This window comes from Zosterops lateralis (assembly GCF_965231275.1).
Source record: "Zosterops lateralis genome assembly, chromosome: 15".
NCBI lineage: Eukaryota > Metazoa > Chordata > Aves > Passeriformes > Zosteropidae > Zosterops > Zosterops lateralis.
The window spans coordinates 11335151-11343895 of NC_139775.1; the positions used below are offsets into that span (position 1 = coordinate 11335151).

At 44.9% G+C, this 8745-nt stretch overlaps 1 protein-coding gene across 1 annotated transcript; it reads right to left on the reverse strand.

The window, feature by feature from the left end:
• Positions 1-4465: 4465 nt before the first annotated feature.
• On the reverse strand, positions 4466-8482 carry LITAFD (LITAF domain containing; the record flags this gene model as incomplete). Its single annotated transcript, XM_083872184.1, has 4 exons — positions 4466-4616; positions 5078-5237; positions 6359-6424; positions 8380-8482. 4 exons carry the CDS (start codon positions 8480-8482, stop codon positions 4508-4510), a joined length of 438 nt encoding a protein of 145 aa, XP_083728310.1. The 3' UTR covers positions 4466-4507.
• Between the last annotated feature and the right edge of the window lie 263 nt (positions 8483-8745).

Consider the following 8745-nt stretch of genomic DNA (forward strand, 5'->3'; position numbering starts at 1 on the left):
TTTCGATGAGTGATGACATGGACATTGAAGAAGATTTCTCCTCTCCTTGGAAGTAGAGTTTTGGGAGACATTTTCATTCATGAGATTTTGCTAAAGGTGTGGTTTTCTTTTTCCTTAAGTGTTGACAATTGTATAATCCTCATTGGTTGTTTTGGGGAAACTTTGTGGGGGTTTCTGTTTAATAGTTTTGGGGTTTGGAGGTTTTTTTGGGGTTTGTTTTTTTTTACGTCCTAACTAGTCACATTTGAGCTTAACAAATAAAAAGGTTTTCCAGGAAAGGAGCCATGTACAAAAAAAGACAAATGGAAAAAATTATTTTACTAGTTTGTTTATAAAGTTTGTAGTAGAGTCTTTGTGGTAGACTGGACTCTTCCTGCCTGTACAAAATTTTGTGGTCCAGATTCTCAAGTCTAATATAAATGGTGTAAAGTGAAATCTGGAGTCTCTAAAGGTAAGGTCTCTTCATAGAGTAATAGATTCCCTCTGTAATGTGTTCCCTGTATTCATAACCAAAACAGAAGGTGCAAGTTCTAGGTATGTTTGATTCTCTCTTTACTTTGTATCCTGCAGTGCTTTTAACTGTCTCTTATTTCCAGTCAAGGCAAACTAGTCGTTTACTTTTGTTTTCTTGTCTGAGTGTGTAGGTTAGAGATAGAGGGAAGTGCTTAACTGGCATGCCTTAAGTGGAGAAAGCTTTCCTTTGCTCTGCATTTGCATCAAGCTGGTGAGAATTGTACCATCCCAGGGGTGTTCTAACTGGTACTTGGGTTGTCTCTACAGGCTTTCAGTAAATGTCAGGATTTGTTTCCAAACTGTTTTTGTGAATCAGAGGCTCTGGTCAGCAGTAGTAAGCCCTAATTATATTTAGTATTGTTTAGATTGATACAAAATTGAATTTGTATCTGAATGTCACTAAGTTTTCACATCAATTTATGGGATAGTGGCAGCTTTTAGGGACTATCTTAACACAACCCTTCCTATTTCAGAAGAAAAAGCCGCTAACAGTAGATTTTGGGTGCCTTTTGGGTTTTAGATGACTGGATTTTATGTGTTTCAGTACTTGTGCTATTCCTGCACTAGTTTGGTGAAGTCCATACTTTGAGCCATTCTATTGGCAGTTTTCAATTCCTAAAGGATTTTCTGGGGGGGGAAAAAAACGTTCTGGAGCACAAGTGAGTTGTTACTCAAATGTGGAAACACCTTTGAAGAGAAGAGGAGAACAGGAAAGTTTCTCAGGTGCAGTATGTTTGTTTAGTAAAAATTTACAATGCAGTCTTCAAAACTGCCATGCTTTCCATTTCTTTATTCAGAGTTTGGAATTACCTGGATAATAGACAGTAAATGCATTTAATTAAGGTAATGGTAATGTGTTAAGCAATAAGGATGTAATATCACAGTACACAGCATCAGAGCAACATGTTAACGGCCCATCCGAATTCTCCCTACGAAAACAGAGCGTCGTTCCTGTAGATTTACATAGTGCCTTTTATCCTAAAGGAGTCCAAAGCATTGTGTGAAATGTGAGCACATCACACCAGTGATAGCTGCTGACTAGAGAGTAACAAAGCCAGCCCCAGCCCCTCTTCACCTGGCTGGGCTGGCACAGCGACCCCGACCAGGACGAGCAGAGCCAGTGCCTCCCGCATCCCGGATCTACCTCAGCTGCTGCCCTCCGGAGCTCCTCCAGCATCCCTGTGCCAGCATTGCCAGCAGCATCCCTGTGCCAGCATCACATCCCCTGTGCCAGCCTTGCATCCCTGACCCGGCTCCGGAGCTCTGCGCCCACACGGGAGCCGCGCTGGGGGGTTGCTGTTTGATATCCTCTGTGAGAAATCGCTTTCTGTAGGAACTGTACATATTGTAAATAAAACAGCCCGGGTGAACACTGCATTGGTGTCTCGGCTCTTTGTTTTGGAGAGGAGAGGGAGTTACAGCTCTCGGGTCGCTCAGAACTCAAGAGGGTTTTGGTTAGATCAAGTGGATGAAGTTTACAGGATTCAGCCAAATTGTGTGTCAGGGATGGCATTAATAATGTGAGGTGTGCTGGCCAGAAGGCGAATTCTGGCTTTTACATCAGCTTCCATGGTTTGAGCCCTTGATTTTTCCTGAAACGTTTTGGTGTTGAGGTGGAGAGTATCATTGTTTGGTGTGAGAGCAACAAGTGTCATTTATTGTGGGCAGTTAAACCTACCTTGGTTTTGGGGGTCAGAAAAAGGGGGAAATGTTCACACGTGATATGTCCTAATCTGGCTCCAAAGCTGTATTCCATTTAATTTCTGCCCCAGGTGATGTTGAAGTTAGCTGTATACCAAGCACAGCAGGAAATTAAATTTGCTATGGCTGGAAGCCTTTATTTTTTATTAAACAGTTGTGTAAAGCTACTGTACCTACAAATTGTGGTGTAAAAATATGCTAACTACTTCTGTTAAATACCTCTTGCACATCTCAAGTCATATATAATTTCTTTGCCATGTCTGTATTCATGTGGATTTGGGTTTTGCAGCTTTCCTGATTGATGTCACTGGCTTGGTGCATTATTTACCACTAATTAACAGCAACGCTTGTGGTTTCACAGATTTTAAAATGGAGAAAAATCCTAACATCCTAAAAAAAAAAGTGTGAATTGGTAAAACCTGTTGTGCTGCCATCTGTGTGGCTGCCTTTAATCCTTGTGGATTTGTATTCCCTTAGGTCACAGTAAGGTTGGGTGACCAGGGGAGGGACAGTCCCTGACCTTGGCACAGAGGAGAGCTGGGGCAGCTGCTTTGGGAGTGGGCTGGGTGTTGGTGAGGCTGGGGGGTGTTGGCTCTGGGCTTCATGTCAGGCTGGAAAAAGTGGTTCTTCAATAGTTTTTACATGGATTATGTTTTTTCATGTTTCTCAGTCTGAAGACTGGGGTTTCTGTGGTCTAAAGGCTGCAGTGGTGTAGGTGTTGAAGTAAAAATCAGTGCATATGCCTACCTAGCTTAACTGAACTCGGATCAGGGCAGTAGGAGAAGTTTGTGATGCAGACTGTGACAGCTGCCTTGGGGTGACAGCCCTCGTGGGCAGTGCCTTTCTGGAGCTCATTTCTAAGGCCACCTTCAACCCCACAAGTGTCCCACAGCCGGGACTTGCCCTCTCTGTGTCTCAGTGCCAGCCGAGGGAGGAGCTGCTGGGGGCTCTGACATGGGCTCTGCCGGTGTCTCTGACCCTTTCCCGGTGTCCCTGTCCCTGCCCCGTGCAGTGTGCCCCGTGCCCGGCAGGGGGCGGTGCCCGGGACGGCGGCCGCGGTCAGTGCGTGACCAACAGCCGGACAGGGGCCCTGGTCACACACTGCGGGGACAGGGACATTTGTCACACACCACAGGGAGAGGGGCACTGGTCACACAGTGCAGGGACAGGGTTTGGATGAGCAGCTCTCCGAGTTCTTTAAGTGCCCGATAATGCAGCCCCAGTGGCCAGAGCAGGGCTGGGGAGCAGCCCAGTGCTGCTGCCGCACATCCCCCCTGCCCTCAGCAATCAATGTGTCAATATGAAAGTATTTGTGTTATAAGTGGAAATACACGAGTTTCTGCTCTTCCTCCGCTGATTTTTCCAGCCAGCAATAAGCTACAGCTGCTGCTGCTACTGTCAGTGTTGAGAAGGGTCTGGGCACCTCCTGGGCATTGTAATTGCAGATATTTCATTTCACAAGATAAGTGACTGTAAAGTTCTGTGTAAAGGTAAACTCGAGTAAGTCCTGCTTCGGGAGATGATGCTCTGCAGTGAGAAGGCTGAGAGGTAAAATAAAGGCCTTGTGTTGTGGTGACTTTTTTTTCAAGCTGTGTTTGCTGATTTTTCTTCTTTGTGTGTTTGCCTTTTGGATTGTAGCTCGTTAATGTAAAGTGTTCCAGTGACCTGCATCTCTGCTCTGGGTGCAATGGGGCATGGCAGCAATGCAGACAGCAGATGTTTTGCCAGTATTATCAACAATAACAGGTTTATTTTCTTACTTCATACATAACAGTAAAGACAGTCTCATAACTTAGTGTTTTGTTAATAAATAATCAGCTACACTGTACCACCCACAGCCCTGCAGGGGTAGATCCTGGAGGGAGAAGAGCAGAGAGAAATGGAATCCCAACCAGTCAGTTCCAGTGCAGAGAAGGCAAGAGCTTCTCTGAAACATCCATGTCCAAACCTTGGTTAGTGGTGGGCTGAGAGATCCAGGAGTCTGTGTCCCAGCTGGGTGAGAGATTTGAGAGGAGCTGAAGTACTCACTAGCTGGAAACTTCACAGCACAGGGCAGAGAATCAAATAGAGCATAAACCAAGTGACATTGCAAATTAGTCTTGAAGTGTTTTTTGTTTTAAAGCCAGTCCAACCATGTGGTGGTAAACTGGAGTTTACCAGGTGGGTTCACCAGCAAGAGAGTTGCAGAACCTAAGAGTGGTCCTGAGGGTTTCCTAGGAGTAGTTTTATGTGCAGAATCTTATGCCATCAGGAAATGAAGGCTTTACATCATCTGGTTGCATAAACTTTGTCTCTATAGTCTTTTGTATCTATAAATGTGAAATTGGCAGCACGGGCAGTAATGATCTGCATCCTTGAAGATCTTCACAAAGAGGGGGACAAAGCAGCATCCGAAGCAGCACCTGGAGGCAGAGGGGAGAGGGACATGCACACAATGATCACTGCCTTGCCTTTGCTGCTGCCCACACCTGGGATTCTCCCCTGCCTTGTTCTGTCTGCCTTTCCACCGTGTGAATCCACTTCTTTCCCAAATCTATTAATGTTTAAAGCATCTTCCAAAAAAATTATCTTTGTTTCTGACATCTTCTGGGTGAGTTTGTTTCTGAGCCTAATTCTAAATTACAGTTGGGAACTAGACAACATTTCTGCTTGTCTTATGAAAAGTGAAGCATACTGGGTTAAATTTAGCAAGTTTGCATCCCCTGTAGCCATGACTGCTGTGTCTAGAAAGGATAGGATGGCTTCTCATCAAGTGGAGAAGGGCAAACTGTCTGTTATGAGCACTAACTAGAACTTTGATTTTTAATTACTCATTTTTAACCTTCTGCTGTGCTGGATCTGTACAATGCCCATGAGAACTTACCCGACCATGCACAGGCTGGTGCACAGGAGATAGGACAGCTTGCCCAGTCTGTAGGTGACCTGGGTGGTGATGTGCTGGCGGCAGGAGGGACAGATTGTGGATGTTGGTTTGCTGGAGAAGATCCCTGCCACGATGATGGGAGGCTGGGGCACCAAATAAACTGAGTTCAGGAGGAGAGGAGAAGCAGCCAAATTAGAAGCACAGAAAATATTTTGCAAGTTATAAAGCCCTAATTGGGAGAATGTGGGTTCTTAACGTGGCATCTGTGTTATCACCGTTGATTTCAGGTGTATTCCTAAGAACCACTGTGCTGGTTGTTCTGTGTATCCCAATATTTCCCAATACTAAAACCAGCCAGTGTTTACTCAGGTAAGGACACACAGAGGGAATTGGCTATGGGATAATCCTCAGCCAGGCAGTCCCCACCACCCTCTGGTGGATGTGCTCTGACACTGAGGATTTGTCTTCTGATATTTAAAAATAATATGAAAATTCTTGTTCTCCCTGAAGAAGAGATTTGAAGGATGTTGGGGAACTTTCTGGATCAACTTTTCATCAGTTAGGAGAAATTCATCAAAGCAGTTCCTCTTACAGCTAAATGCCATCAAACAGCTGCTGGTGCTGTCCCCAGTTATTCTCTAGCTCATGTTTTTGCAGTCTAGACTTGACTATCATATTCCCTGAGGGGTACCCCCCTTGTAGCTACATGAAGGATACTTTTTTCAGAAATGTCTTCAGCAAAAAATTACCATTTTAAGGATCCTAACATGTTTAGGGTACAACTTCACACTGTAGCCTGAGGCAGAACTTGAGGAGTGGGAAGGTATCTGTTAGATACATAGGATAGAGCATGTCTGAATTCAAGTGCCTTCTGCTTTTAGGGATATTTAAAAATCTATGTCTCCTTTCCTCCTCTATGAGGTGTTATTGGCTGTTCTTCAAACCTTTCCCTCAGCATCTCCTTTGAGCTTCTCTGCTTCCATAAATGTGACTAGAGCAGGAACACTGGCCTTAAAATGATTTGTCCTGAAAGGCCTGGCTTCTGGCCTCTTTGGTTTGGGGATTTTTTTTAATGGGAACTTGTGTAGATTGGCCAACCCTGGAAAATCAAATCTGAGTCCCTTGTCTTAATTTACCTTCTGACACTTCTGTGGAAATTTTCCACCTTGTGAGACTGTGGTTGGGTCAGCAAACTCCCACCCTGTTAAAACTGAGCCCATTTCCCTCCTGCTGGCAAACAGCAGCAGCAGGATGTTGTCAGCACACAACCCCTGAGCTCACCGGGCTCCTCGACGATGGTGGTCTCTCTGTAGGAGTAGGGTGGGGGAGAAGGGTACTCGTAGCCCCCTGTGCAAAGAAAAATGGGGAAATGTGTAAGTGCAAACAGCTCCTGCCTCCCAAAAGCCCCGTGGAGTGAGAGGAGAAGGGCCTGGCAGGGTAGAAACAGCCACTGGACTGATCTGTGGGTCTGCAGAGCCAGAAGAGCTGCAGTGACTGCCTGGTCTCACTTTTATAACAAAAGCTGAGAAAACACAGCTTTTTTTTTTTTTTTTTTTTTTTTTTTTGGAAAGGCAGAAGCATCATTCCAGCATAACACTGACATGACAATCTTAATTTAAGGACTCCACTGATAAAGGACCCACAGTAATTCTGCCTTCAGTGGGAACTACCCTTACCACTATTTTAACTAGTTTAAACTTTATCAGCTTTCAACAAAGTTATACTCTCATCATACTCTTTGTTCTAGAAAAAAAAAAAGTTAAAATATCTTTTTCCTTTTGTTTAGGGAGAAGGGAAGCTGGTGACTAAGACACCTCAAGCTTTTTCAATTCTTTTGCTAATCTTTCAAATTAAGAATTCACTCAGCCTACCTGAGGTGAAATAAATGACTGTAGTAAAAAAAATACATTCAAATTAGATCCATGTAAAAAGCTTTACAGCCAGCTAGTGTGGATGTGGTACCAAACAACACGTCTGGTCTGGGGCAGGAGGACAGAAATCTTGGTTGGTCAAGCCTGGACAGCACTGGAGAAACCCTCACCCCAGGCAGAGCAGGGCTGGGAGTCCAGTCTGTGCTCAAGCTTCTCACAAATGATGTGAGTGCAACCAGGGAATGAGCCCAAAGGGACACAAATGGAATAGAAAACCGGATTTTTCCAGAGTGAGACAGAGTGGCAAAGGTGAAAAACATGTTAGCAATATTTTCTTGAATGGCTTGCCAGAAGTGGTAGAGATTTGAAATGGCATTTGGATTTTGTGGTGTTTAGGTTCTGGTTTGGAGGAGTTTTCTGTTTGATTTTTTTGGTTTGGTTTTTAGGGGCTATTATTTGTAGGAGAAAAAAAAAATTGTAAAAAATTTAAAAAAGAAATAATTTTCTTCTGATCTAGAAAAGGAATGTGCTTAGCACAAGTGAGTTCCCACTCGATGTGTGTTGGTGAAGGATCTGGATGTGTGCAGTGCCTGTGCCTTGGCTGAGTGGCTCACAAGTGAGGCTCCTTCTCCCCACTCTCTTGCAAACTCTGCTGAGCTTAGAAAGAGGCCAGAGACATCTTTGAAGACAAAAACATTTCCAGGGAAAGCTGATGAGAGTGAAATGCTCCGAAAATGAGTCGGGTTTAGAGGCCCAGGACTGACACATCAAGCCTTATATGATCTCCCATTTGGAGTTTTTCTCCAGTCCTGTCAGTAAATGGCATTTTCCTCAGTAGCAGGAAGGTAAGGAAGGTACAGTCACTAAAGATGGGGAGTGCAGTGAGGTACCTGTGCAGCTGTGAGAGCAGTGCCTGGTTTCAGGAGGAAAAGCCAGCCCAGGAGAGCAGCAGCTCATGGCACCCTCTTGCAGCTGAATTATCAGCTCCTCCCCTTGGGCAGGGACTGTTCATCCCTGTAAGAGCCTGACTACAGAGCTGGCCTGGGGAGGGATGGCAGGGAAAAGGCCAGAGCTCTGTAAAAACCAAGCAGCACACACACAGACCACCCACCTACATAGTTTGCTGCCTGAACATTTGCACATGAGGAATATGGACTTATTGTAGCGACACAGCTGCAATAAACCATGCGTTTTTTGCAAAAAAAACCCCACCCAAATATTAACTAAACCAACAAAAAACAATATTTTTGCCATTTTAATGACTTTTCTATTCGGAGATCCTATCCCAACTCTGGGGTTTATGTGCTGGCACAGACGCTTTCTAAACCCATCACGTCCTGACCAGGCTGGGCCCAAAATGTACTTGGTGATGTGCTGGAAACCAACCCGCAGTGACCCTAAATCCCCTCCCCAGTGCTGTTCCCCACTCACCCTCCTGGCCGAACGGGGGTGCGGAGGGTTCGGGTCTGTAGCTCTCATAGTGCGGCTCGTACATCACCGTGGGCACCTCCCGGCGCTGCTTCTCTCTGGCCATCCCTGCGGCTCACCTGCCCGAATAAAACCTTCTGTAAGAATAAAACCTTCTGTAATGTGATAAATATGACATTGGGGTAAAAATCCGTGATAAAAGAATATAGAAATATATGTTAGATTGGTGTTAATATAAAAATGTGAAAAGGTATAGCCTGTAGAAAATTCCCTCCAAGCCAGGCTGCTGCCGTTCCCCAGTCCAGGAATACACATTAAAATAACCATGGACTGGCGAGCCCAATCCTCATGTGAAAGGAACCTTCCTGG